We start from the raw sequence: 13623 nt of genomic DNA, 5'->3' as shown, positions 1-13623 counted from the left end.
GGATCTGCAGAGAAGAATGGAAGAAACTCTCCAAATACAGGTGTGCCAAGCTTGTAGCGTCATACCCAAGAAGACTCAAGGCTGTAAATCACTGCCAAATGTGCTTCAGCAAAGTACTGAGTAAACTGTCTTAATACTTCTGTAAATGTAATATTTCCGTTTTTTATTTAATACATTTGCCAAAATGTTTTTTTTAACTGTTTTTGCTTTGTCATTATGGGGTATTGTGTGTGGATTGATGACGGGGGATTTATTTTTATTTTTACATTTAACACTTTCTGAATACACTGTATATAACCTTCTATTGGTTGCAAGAATTGTGTGTAATAATTTTAACCTTTTTTAATCCAGGGTCGTTTTGTGTATCAGTTCATAAACCATGTACCATGGAATAGGTACATGGAAAATCTCTTCCCAACGTTGGTTTTAATTTTGAGTAGAACAGACATTTCCATATATTTTTGTTAGCTGCATGTGTAACAACTCTACCAGTCCTATTTCTATAACGTAGAAAGATTATAACGCTTTACATAAAAAATAAAGTTTTTTTTAAATCAATTAGTATATTTGAGTTTAACCATAATATTTGGAATAAACTGAAATTGCAAACAACTTTTTATGGCTTGTTTTAAAAATAGCGATATTTTGGAGATCATTTAATTTTAAAATAACCAAAAGTGAGAGGTTGTAATCTGAATAAATGGAAAAATGCCATTCTTGAACATGGGGTGAGACATTTTTACTAATTTGCTGGAGAACCACTTCAGATTTAAGTATAACTTTAGTACGACTGAAGCCTTTAGTGAGAGGTTTAATGTGAAACTTCTAGGGTCCTGTCCTGAAGGATGGAGAAGGTTTGGCTGCAGCTGTTACTACCTCTCTACTGAGAAGAAATCCTGGGAGGAGAGTAGACAGGACTGTCTGGAGAGAGGAGCAGATCTGGTGATCATTAACAGTGAAGAGGAACAGGTGAGAGACAGAGAGAGATACTCTATTTATTAGTCCATCATGTGTTAGTAACAATGCTTTTTCTGTTCCTCAACAACAGACATTCATCAATGGGTTTAAATCAGTCAGTTATGTCTGGATTGGTATGACTGACTCTGTTACTGAGGGGACCTGGAAATGGGTGGACGGCACCCCACTGACCACCCCAAGGTAAGAGACTACTGCTGTATAATAACACTGTCCACCCCAAGGTAAGAGACTACTGCTCTATAATAACACTGACCACCCCAAGGTAAGAGACTACTGATCTATAATAACACTGACCACCCCAAGGTAAGAGACTACTGCTCTATAATAACACTGACCACCCCAAGGTAAGAGACTTCTGCTCTATAATAACACTGATCACCCCAAGGTAAGAGACTCCTGCTCTATAATAACACTGACCACCCCAAGGTAAGAGACTACTGCTCTATAATAACACTGACCACCCCAAGGTAAGAGACTACTGCTATATAATAACACTGATCACCCCAAGGTAAGAGACTCCTGCTCTATAATAACACTGACCACCCCAAGGTAAGAGACTACTGCTCTATAATAACACTGGCCACCCCAAGGTAAGAGACTACTGCTCTATAATAACACTGACCACTCCAAGGTAAGAGACTACTGATCTATAATAACACTGACCACAGTGGAAGGAGTAGGACTGATTATCTGTTTTGTTCATACTCTTTCTGAGAGAGTGGTCAGTCTAACTCTGTGTTGTTCATACTCTAGGTTCTGAGAGAGAGAGGTCAGTCTAACTCTGTGTTGTTCATACTCTAGGTTCTGAGAGAGTGGTCAGTCTAACTCCGTGTTGTTCATACTCTTTCTGAGAGAGAGGTCAGTCTAACTCTGTGTTGTTCATACTCTAGGTTCTGAGAGAGAGGTCAGTCTAACTCTGTGTTGTTCATACTCTAGGTTCTGAGAGAGAGGTCAGTCTAACTCTGTGTTGTTCATACTCTAGGTTCTGAGAGAGTGGTCAGTCTAACTATGTGTTGTTCATACTCTAGGTTCTGAGAGAGTGGTCAGTCTAACTCTGTGTTGTTCATACTCTAGGTTCTGAGAGAGAGGTCAGTCTAACTATGTGTTGTTCATACTCTAGGTTCTGAGAGAGTGGTCAGTCTAACTCTGTGTTGTTCATACTCTTTCTGAGAGAGTGGTCAGTCTAACTATGTGTTGTTCATACTCTAGGTTCTGAGCGAGTGGTCAGTCTAACTCTGTGTTGTTCATACTCTAGGTTCTGAGAGAGTGGTCAGTCTAACTCTGTGTTGTTCATACTCTAGGTTCTGAGAGAGAGGTCAGTCTAACTATGTGTTGTTCATACTCTAGGTTCTGAGAGAGTGGTCAGTCTAACTCTGTGTTGTTCATACTCTTTCTGAGAGAGTGGTCAGTCTAACTCTGTGTTGTTCATACTCTAGGTTCTGAGAGAGAGGTCAGTCTAACTCTGTGTTGTTCATACTCTAGGTTCTGAGAGAGTGGTCAGTCTAACTATGTGTTGTTCATATTCTAGGTTCTGAGCGAGTGGTCAGTCTAACTCTGTGTTGTTCACACTCTAGGTTCTGAGAGAGTGGTCAGTCTAACTCTGTGTTGTTCATACTCTAGGTTCTGAGAGAGGTCAGTCTAACTCTGTGTTGTTCATACTCTAGGTTCTTAGAGAGTGGTCAGTCTAACTCTGTGTTGTTCATACTCTAGGTTCTGAGAGAGTGGCCAGTCTAACTCTGTGTTGTTCATACTCTAGGTTCTGAGAGAGTGGTCAGTCTAACTCTGTTGTTTCTACTGCAGGTATTGGTGGAGTGGAGAGCCTGGTGGTGGTACGTACCAGAACTGTGGGGAAATCTATTACATATCGTCAAGCCAAGGCGTATGGAGGGATTTGGGATGTTCATTTTCACAAGAATGGATCTGTGAGAAATAAGCTTCTCATAGGTACGTTTAATGAACTCTCTACTGTATGTTAATGGTGGTCTGAAGGCTGGTGTGATTTGATAGAATGGTACTCTGAACTACAGGTCGGAGAGAAACACATGTTCAAATTCAGACAGACACACGAAGACACTGATCTGAACCTGAGTCTCCCACAGGAGAAACCAACTTCTTAATTAGATAAGGAGGTAATTCCCTCTTGGGCCGAGAGCTGACACTGATTTTTGAAGTCGCAGGTTGGGCTGCCGCATCACGTGACCAGGAGAAACATGACTGACTACTGTCTGCTGCACAAGCTGACACACAATCATGTATTCATACTGTATGTCAAAAAGTGTGTATAAATAGGGGCATAACATCTGTAATCTAGAAGGACAAGACATCTCTCTGCCTCTTTAGGACAGAGTTAATTTTGCAGTGTACATTTTAAAGGTCTACTCCTAAACTTGAAGAAAGAAAAACTGGTGTAAATAAGACATTGTGCCTTTTAAGACAGAGTGAATGTTACTGTTTACATTTGGACTCATATCTTGTTCACTTCCTGTTTGTGGAGGCAACACCAGAATGAAGGGTTGGATCATAACCAGTAGTTATCAAAACAGTGTCTATGGTTTTGTTACTAAATTAACTGGGACTAATCATTAACTACAGTAGGACAGGTGGCAATGACCGTCAGTGCAACAAACAGGTCACGACCCCTGGTGACCTTTAATACAGGTAGTGGTTAGATTCAACTGTTTTGAAAAGCAGATATTATTTAGCAAGTGAATGTAGTTGTTTAATGGTTGTATTATATTTCCAAGGGAGAGACAGAATCCCAAATGATACCCTATCCCCTTTGTATTGCATTCCTTTTGGTGAGTAGTGCACTATAAAGGGAATGGGGTGTCATTTGGGATTCTCTCACAGCCAGAGAGTTAGGCAGAATACAGGGAGAGACAGCTTACGCACGACTCACCGTGGCCCAATGGAGGCCCGTTGAGGCTCTTCAGTTGGCCATCCCAAGAGCTCAACAAAATCACAACAAGGAAAACAAAAAGACTATCCAAACCAAACCAACCTGGTTGGGAGGCTACTTTCATATAGCTTCTCTGATCAGTAATTACCTGTCAATCATCCATGCCTGAGAGCAACAGGGTTGGGAGGCTACTTTCATATAGCTTCTCTGATCAGTAATTACCTGTCAATCATCCATGCCTGAGAGCAACAGGGTTGGGAGGCTACTTTCATATAGCTTCTCTGATCAGTAATTACCTGTCAATCATCCATGCCTGAGAGCAACAGGGTTGGGAGGCTACTTTCATATAGCTTCTCTGATCAGTAATTACCTGTCAATCATCCATGCCTGAGAGCAACAGGGTTGGGAGGCTACTTTCATATAGCTTCTCTGATCAGTAATTACCTGTCAATCATCCATGCCTGAGAGCAACAGGGTGGAGAGGCTACTTTCATATAGCTTCTCTGATCAGTAATTACCTGTCAATCATCCATGCCTGAGAGCAACAGGGTGGAGAGGCTACTTTCATATAGCTTCTCTGATCAGTAATTACCTGTCATTCATCCATGCCTGAGAGCAACAGGGTTGGGAGGCTACTTTCATATAGCTTCTCTGATCAGTAATTACCTGTCAATCATCCATGCCTGAGAGCAACAGGGTTGGGAGGCTACTTTCATATAGCTTCTCTGATCAGTAATTACCTGTCATTCATCCATGCCTGAGAGCAACAGGGTTGAGAGGCTACTTTCATATAGCTTCTCTGATCAGTAATTACCTGTCATTCATCCATGCCTGAGAGCAACAGGGTTGAGAGGCTACTTTCATATAGCTTCTCTGATCAGTAATTACCTGTCATTCATCCATGCCTGAGAGCAACAGGGTTGGGAGGCTACTTTCATATAGCTTCTCTGATCAGTAATTACCTGTCAATCATCCATGCCTGAGAGCAACAGGGTTGGGAGGCTACTTTCATATAGCTTCTCTGATCAGTAATTACCTGTCAATCATCCATGCCTGAGAGCAACAGGGTTGGGAGGCTACTTTCATATAGCTTCTCTGATCAGTAATTACCTGTCAATCATCCATGCCTGAGAGCAACAGGGTTGGGAGGCTACTTTCATATAGCTTCTCTGATCAGTAATTACCTGTCAATCATCCATGCCTGAGAGCAACAGGGTTGGGAGGCTACTTTCATATAGCTTCTCTGATCAGTAATTACCTGTCAATCATCCATGCCTGAGAGCAACAGGGTTGGGAGGCTACTTTCATATAGCTTCTCTGATCAGTAATTACCTGTCAATCATCCATGCCTGAGAGCAACAGGGTTGGGAGGCTACTTTCATATAGCTTCTCTGATCAGTAATTACCTGTCAATCATCCATGCCTGAGAGCAACAGGGTTGAGAGGCTACTTTCATATAGCTTCTCTGATCAGTAATTACCTGTCAATCATCCATGCCTGAGAGCAACAGGGTTGAGAGGCTACTTTCATATAGCTTCTCTGATCAGTAATTACCTGTCAATCATCCATGCCTGAGAGCAACAGGGTTGGGAGGCTACTTTCATATAGCTTCTCTGATCAGTAATTACCTGTCAATCATCCATGCCTGAGAGCAACAGGGTTGGGAGGCTACTTTCATATAGCTTCTCTGATCAGTAATTACCTGTCAATCATCCATGCCTGAGAGCAACAGGGTTGGGAGGCTACTTTCATATAGCTTCTCTGATCAGTAATTACCTGTCAATCATCCATGCCTGAGAGCAACAGGGTTGGGAGGCTACTTTCATATAGCTTCTCTGATCAGTAATTACCTGTCAATCATCCATGCCTGAGAGCAACAGGGTTGGGAGGCTACTTTCATATAGCTTCTCTGATCAGTAATTACCTGTCAATCATCCATGCCTGAGAGCAACAGGGTTGGGAGGCTACTTTCATATAGCTTCTCTGATCAGTAATTACCTGTCAATCATCCATGCCTGAGAGCAACAGGGTTGGGAGGCTACTTTCATATAGCTTCTCTGATCAGTAATTACCTGTCATTCATCCATGCCTGAGAGCAACAGGGTTGGGAGGCTACTTTCATATAGCTTCTCTGATCAGTAATTACCTGTCAATCATCCATGCCTGAGAGCAACAGGGTTGGGAGGCTACTTTCATATAGCTTCTCTGATCAGTAATTACCTGTCAATCATCCATGCCTGAGAGCAACAGGGTGCAGGGTTGGGAGGCTACTTTCATATAGCTTCTCTGATCAGTAATTACCTGTCAATCATCCATGCCTGAGAGCAACAGGGTTGGGAGGCTACTTTCATATAGCTTCTCTGATCAGTAATTACCTGTCAATCATCCATGCCTGAGAGCAACAGGGTTGGGAGGCTACTTTCATATAGCTTCTCTGATCAGTAATTACCTGTCAATCATCCATGCCTGAGAGCAACAGGGTTGGGAGGCTACTTTCATATAGCTTCTCTGATCAGTAATTACCTGTCAATCATCCATGCCTGAGAGCAACAGGGTTGGGAGGCTACTTTCATATAGCTTCTCTGATCAGTAATTACCTGTCAATCATCCATGCCTGAGAGCAACAGGGTTGGGAGGCTACTTTCATATAGCTTCTCTGATCAGTAATTACCTGTCAATCATCCATGCCTGAGAGCAACAGGGTTGGGAGGCTACTTTCATATAGCTTCTCTGATCAGTAATTACCTGTCAATCATCCATGCCTGAGAGCAACAGGGTTGGGAGGCTACTTTCATATAGCTTCTCTGATCAGTAATTACCTGTCAATCATCCATGCCTGAGAGCAACAGGGTTGAGAGGCTACTTTCATATAGCTTCTCTGATCAGTAATTACCTGTCAATCATCCATGCCTGAGAGCAACAGGGTTGAGAGGCTACTTTCATATAGCTTCTCTGATCAGTAATTACCTGTCAATCATCCATGCCTGAGAGCAACAGGGTTGGGAGGCTACTTTCATATAGCTTCTCTGATCAGTAATTACCTGTCAATCATCCATGCCTGAGAGCAACAGGGTTGGGAGGCTACTTTCATATAGCTTCTCTGATCAGTAATTACCTGTCAATCATCCATGCCTGAGAGCAACAGGGTTGGGAGGCTACTTTCATATAGCTTCTCTGATCAGTAATTACCTGTCAATCATCCATGCCTGAGAGCAACAGGGTTGGGAGGCTACTTTCATATAGCTTCTCTGATCAGTAATTACCTGTCAATCATCCATGCCTGAGAGCAACAGGGTTGGGAGGCTACTTTCATATAGCTTCTCTGATCAGTAATTACCTGTCAATCATCCATGCCTGAGAGCAACAGGGTTGAGAGGCTACTTTCATATAGCTTCTCTGATCAGTAATTACCTGTCATTCATCCATGCCTGAGAACAACAGGGTTGGGAGGCTACTTTCATATAGCTTCTCTGATCAGTAATTACCTGTCAATCATCCATGCCTGAGAGCAACAGGGTTGGGAGGCTACTTTCATATAGCTTCTCTGATCAGTAATTACCTGTCATTCATCCATGCCTGAGAGCAACAGGGTTGAGAGGCTACTTTCATATAGCTTCTCTGATCAGTAATTACCTGTCAATCATCCATGCCTGAGAGCAACAGGGTTGGGAGGCTACTTTCATATAGCTTCTCTGATCAGTAATTACCTGTCATTCATCCATGCCTGAGAGCAACAGGGTTGGGAGGCTACTTTCATATAGCTTCTCTGATCAGTAATTACCTGTCATTCATCCATGCCTGAGAGCAACAGGGTTGGGAGGCTACTTTCATATAGCTTCTCTGATCAGTAATTACCTGTCAATCATCCATGCCTGAGAGCAACAGGGTTGGGAGGCTACTTTCATATAGCTTCTCTGATCAGTAATTACCTGTCAATCATCCATGCTTGAGAGCAACAGGGTTGGGAGGCTACTTTCATATAGCTTCTCTGATCAGTAATTACCTGTCATTCATCCATGCCTGAGAGCAACAGGGTTGGGAGGCTACTTTCATATAGCTTCTCTGATCAGTAATTACCTGTCATTCATCCATGCCTGAGAGCAACAGGGTTGGGAGGCTACTTTCATATAGCTTCTCTGATCAGTAATTACCTGTCAATCATCCATGCCTGAGAGCAACAGGGTTGGGAGGCTACTTTCATATAGCTTCTCTGATCAGTAATTACCTGTCAATCATCCATGCTTGAGAGCAACAGGGTTGGGAGGCTACTTTCATATAGCTTCTCTGATCAGTAATTACCTGTCAATCATCCATGCCTGAGAGCAACAGGGTTGGGAGGCTACTTTCATATAGCTTCTCTGATCAGTAATTACCTGTCAATCATCCATGCCTGAGAGCAACAGGGTTGGGAGGCTACTTTCATATAGCTTCTCTGATCAGTAATTACCTGTCAATCATCCATGCCTGAGAGCAACAGGGTTGGGAGGCTACTTTCATATAGCTTCTCTGATCAGTAATTACCTGTCAATCATCCATGCCTGAGAGCAACAGGGTTGGGATCAATTCCATTTAAAAAAGGAAACACCACATGTACGTTTCACCATTTCTTAGAAAAGATTACAATGCATATAGTCTTGTAGGTTGGCAGTGAGCTACCCTGAAGGAGCAGAGCCTGAGTGAAGTGTCATATTAAGTTAATAATATAGAACTGTTCTGTAGAATAGACCACATGTAAGTACAGTGTGAATCCAATTGGCACAATATCTGCTGATGCGATCAACTGATGTCACCACACTCAGGTTTCTTTCATGAACTGGCTTCGCTTCATATCCATTCAGTCAATTCAAGAAATAAACAGAAATTCCTATTCGACGTTGTTTCTCATAGACAACTCCAACTTCGAATTTCAACATTCTCATTACATAGACAAGCTTTGAGGAAAATGTATTTCAGTTTATTCACTGTATTGAAATGGAATTGACCCTAAACCTGGTGCGAAATCACTTTCTTAAAGGCCCAGTCCAACAGGAACTTGGCCCTGGCTCCTGCTGCCCCCTAGTGGTAGGATGCGAGATGTGGAAATAGACTTGATTCGTCCCAATCTCTCTCTCCTTCCGACAAGTTTAAAAGCATTGGATTGGTTTAGGCATAGGCCATGGAACAAGTTTCCATACCTGGCATTTTCTTTCCAATTTTAAATTTTATTTAACCAGGTAGGCCAGTTGAGAACAAGTTCAAATTTACAACTGCGACCTGGCCAAGATAAAGCGAAGCAGTGCGACACAAACAACAACACAGAGTTACACATGGAATAAATAAACATACAGTCAATAACACAATAGAAAAGTCTATATACAGTGTGCACAAATTAGGTTTCCAAGAAGGGAAGTGAACAAGTGCACACTACAGGAGAAGGGAGATATTGGCACTCAAACTGTGGCATAATCCACATATCTACCTCCATTCCTAACATCATTACACTGCGTCTCATACTAAATGTTTATTTTTTATGACAATTACAAAATGAATTCATGTGAATGAATGTGTCAGAAAAATGGTTTGAAAGCATTTTTGTTGTGACTCAGCAATATGACGTGGATGCAGAAAGTAAACCGCATAGTGGGTCAATTTCAACAACAACTAAGAGTGTTCTTCTCTGCTGTTTTGGTGCCCTGGATACCACACTTTAAACAGCGTGATGCGAACCTGTGCACATGCGCAGATACTGTGTGTGACTGCGAAGTGTCGCATCTCGTTAATCTCAACATCTCCGGTGCGGTCCGTGGCATCGTCATTTCGCGGAGTCTACCTGGATGTGTTATATTTTCCTTGCGCCAAAATGACAGGTATATTTATTCATGGCTTGAGCAGGGAGGTCTGGATTGGACTTCAGCCATACAGAAGGAGTTTGGGAGTGGGTTGATGGGACCAGTGGTGTAAAAAGTACCTTATTTTCATACTTGAGTAAAAGTAAAGATACCTTAATAGAAAATGACTCAAATAAAAGTAATCCAGTAAAATACTACTTGAGTAAAAGTAAAAAAGTATTTGGTTCTGAATATAGTTAAGTATCAAAAGTAAATGTATAAATAGTGGGTTGATGGGACACCTCATCTTATGGAGTTGTGTTGGATTTCAATTTCAAGTTAAGCAGTTTGTTTTTATTTGTAATTAAACTGGCATATCAGAAATGTATGTAATCTAGTGCACTAAATATATAATAGAAGTTAGCTGGTGTTATCTTAGTGGTGAAGAATACATGTACACCATTGTGTAATGTATTGTAGTGAATGTGGGGACTAGTCCCTCATCCAGCGACTCTCAAACCAACACCTTAGTAGTTACACCAAGAGATACGAAACCTTTGATGAGGTTGCTAGGTGTTGGGTTAAGGTCACTACAGTATAAACTCAGTATAGACCAGGTTATGAGTTTGCTAGGTGTTGGGTTAAGGTCACTACAGTATAGACCAGGTTATGAGTTTGCTAGGTGTTGGGTTAAGGTCACTACAGTATAAACTCAGTATAGACCAGGTTATGAGGTTGCTAGGTGTTGGGTTAAGGTCACTACAGTATAAACTCAGTATAAACCAGGTTATGAGGTTGCTAGGTGTTGGGTTAAGGTCACTACAGTATAAACTCAGTATAGACCAGGTTATGAGGTTGCTAGCAATTAATGTTAAAGGAAAGATTCACCCATTTTGAATCGTATATTGTATTCGTGTATCTCTTAGCAATTTTTGCCAGATAACTGACCTGTTATAGTAGTGTAGATGTCAGAACTATACTACCACCAGATAACTGACCTGTTATAGTAGTGTAGATGTCAACACTATACTATCACCAGATAACTGACATGTTATAGTAGTGTAGATGTCAACACTATACTATCACCAGATAACTGACCTGTTATAGTAGTGTAGATGTCAGAACTATACTATCACCAGATAACTGACATGTTATAGTAGTGTAGATGTCAACACTATACTATCACCAGATAACTGACCTGTTATAGTAGTGTAGATGTCAACACTATACTATCACCAGATAACTGACCTGTTATAGTAGTGTAGAAGTCAACACTATACTATCACCAGATAACTGACATGTTATAGTAGTGTAGATGTCAGAACACTATACTATCACCAGATAGAGAGTGGAACTAGTAGCAGAATAGTGAGGGATTTAGAACAGAGATGTGAGATGAATAGTTGAGATTAAAGAGAGTTGAACTAGTAGTAGAATAGTGAGGGATTTAGAAAAGAGATGTGAGATGAATAGTTGAGATTAAAGAGAGTTGAACTAGTAGTAGAATAGTGAGGGATTTAGAACAGAGATGTGAGATGAATAGTTGAGATTAAAGAGAGTTGAACTAGTAGTAGAATAGTGAGGGATTTAGAACAGAGATGTGAGATGAATAGTTGAGATTAAAGAGAGTTGAACTAGTAGTAGAATAGTGAGGGATTTAGAACAGAGATGTGAGATGAATAGTTGAGATTAAAGAGAGTTGAACTAGTAGTAGAATAGTGAGGGATTTAGAACAGAGATGTGAGATGAATAGTTGAGATTAAAGAGAGTTGAACTAGTAGTAGAATAGTGAGGGATTTAGAACAGAGATGTGAGATGAATAGTTGAGATTAAAGAGAGTTGAACTAGTAGTAGAATAGTGAGGGATTTAGAAAAGAGATGTGAGATGAATAGTTGAGATTAAAGAGAGTTGAACTAGTAGTAGAATAGTGAGGGATTTAGAACAGAGATGTGAGATGAATAGTTGAGATTAAAGAGAGTTGAACTAGTAGTAGAACAAGTGGCAGGGACACTGTTGTTTTTTTTTTCAAATTCCAGAATGTATCTTTAATTATTCAACCAAGGACGACTTCTTTAATTCAACAACACAACCACGTACTCCTGGGCTCTTTCTCAGTAGTCTAATATACAGTCTTCTTTGTTGTCCTCTAATTCACTGATCTGAAAGAGCTGACCAGGTGAAAGCTAAGCCAGTCTAATGAGCTTCTTTCCACCATATTGTTTTCACCCTGTGAAGTTGTTTTCCAAGCAGTTGAATGGGAGAGAATGATTTTTAAAGAATTGGTTTTGGTTACATTTCCACAAATGTCATACCCACACCACCATCTATTGGTCAATTCTGGTGTTTATGATCACCAGGGACCGAATAACATCAAGCGTCTCAGAGTAACATTGCTGATTTAGGATCAGTTTAATGTTTTAGATCATATTTAATAATACATGGACAGGGAGGACCTGATCCTAGATCAGCACTTCTGCTCTGAGATGCTTGATACATACAGCGCCTAAATATGTACATTGTGTGCCATATGCTTGTCTAATAGCTGAGTAATACTGTCAACAGCAGATTCCAAGTCAACAAGAAATACTGGTGTTCTATTGATGGACAGTATTTCTCATGACACCAGATAATGTTTTAAACCAAATAATGCTTTTAATTGGTTGGTTTTTATTAATTATCCTCCAGTAACAAGATATTACAAAATGGAACGTTTTTTAAAACTTTTTATTTCAACAATATACATTATTTCACAAAATGTGTGTTTTCACTGCAGATGAAAAACAACATTTGTAAGAGATCATAAACAATATCAATATTTGTTTGATACAACTCAACTTTTTTTGTCTTCATCATGGTAGTAGTTTGGCCAAATGAAAGCCATTTACTGCAGGCTCTCAAGAGTTCAATCCCACATCATCGTTAAATTATCATCAACAACAACAAAAATAAAACATCATCGTCATCAACAACAACAAAAATAAAATCATCATCATCAACCATATAATCTTCATCAACGGACAGATTTATAAATCACCATCAAACATCATCATCAACCATATAATCTTCATCAACAGACAGATTTATAAATCACCATCAAACATCATCATCAACCATATAATCTTCATCAACGGACAGATTTATAAATCACCATCAAACATCATCATCAACCATATAATCTTCATCAACGGACAGATTTATAAATCACCATCAAACATCATCAACCATATAATCTTCATCAACGGACAGATTTATAAATCACCATCAAACATCATCATCAACCATATAATCTTCATCAACGGACAGATTTATAAATCACCATCAAACATCATCATCAACCATATAATCTTCATCAACGGACAGATTTATAAATCACCATCAAACATCATCATCAACCATATAATCTTCATCAACGGACATTTACCACTAAATGATGCAATCTCTTCATAATCTGTAACTAAAACATATCAAGCCATAGGTTAGACGGTAAAGTAAATGAGAGAAATATCATTATTCTTATTGAAAATAAATAATCAATGTCAGACTAGCTCATTAGTTACCTGTGTACTGTGTTTATTTATGGACATTAAGTCAGCTCTCAATCATGTTGGTTAACCTGCTGGTGTTCATGTTCACTTCTTACATTTTGTCTGATTTCTGAATTTGCTCAAATCTCTTTGTTTACATCATCATGATTTGAATTTTGTATTGATTATAATATTGTATTCATTTCCCATAAAACTCAGTTTTAGCTGTTTCGTTATGGAACGTCAGATCTGTAAATTGCCAAGAGTTCACATAATTTATCAATGTATTTGAAAATATGACTGCCATGCTGCAGTTGTTCTTTTCAGAATTGCATTGTCATGGGTTATTTCTGGTTCTCATGTCTGACATCTTTAAATCGTTGAATGTCAAACTAGAAACTAATCTTTCATGTT

At 40.0% G+C, this 13623-nt stretch overlaps 1 protein-coding gene and 1 long non-coding RNA gene across 2 annotated transcripts; both read left to right on the top strand.

Moving 5' to 3' along the window:
- Positions 1-829: 829 nt before the first annotated feature.
- On the top strand, positions 830-2923 carry LOC121842361 (C-type lectin domain family 4 member E-like; the record flags this gene model as incomplete). Its single annotated transcript, XM_042312342.1, is given in 3 exon segments — positions 830-969; positions 1049-1158; positions 2779-2923. Coding segments are annotated over 3 exon segments (383 nt in total), but the record flags the coding sequence as incomplete, so codon positions are not given.
- Positions 2924-9209: 6286 nt separating this feature from the next.
- LOC121842360 lies at positions 9210-13237 on the top strand. The gene is made up of 2 exons (XR_006081079.1): positions 9210-10257; positions 10367-13237. It is a non-coding gene; the product is annotated as an uncharacterized LOC121842360 (long non-coding RNA).
- Positions 13238-13623: the final 386 nt, after the last annotated feature.

Source organism: Oncorhynchus tshawytscha, unplaced genomic scaffold (assembly GCF_018296145.1).
Source record: "Oncorhynchus tshawytscha isolate Ot180627B unplaced genomic scaffold, Otsh_v2.0 Un_contig_16641_pilon_pilon, whole genome shotgun sequence".
In the NCBI taxonomy this organism is placed as follows: Eukaryota; Metazoa; Chordata; class Actinopteri; order Salmoniformes; family Salmonidae; genus Oncorhynchus; species Oncorhynchus tshawytscha.
This window is presented reverse-complemented; position numbering and strand designations above follow the sequence as displayed.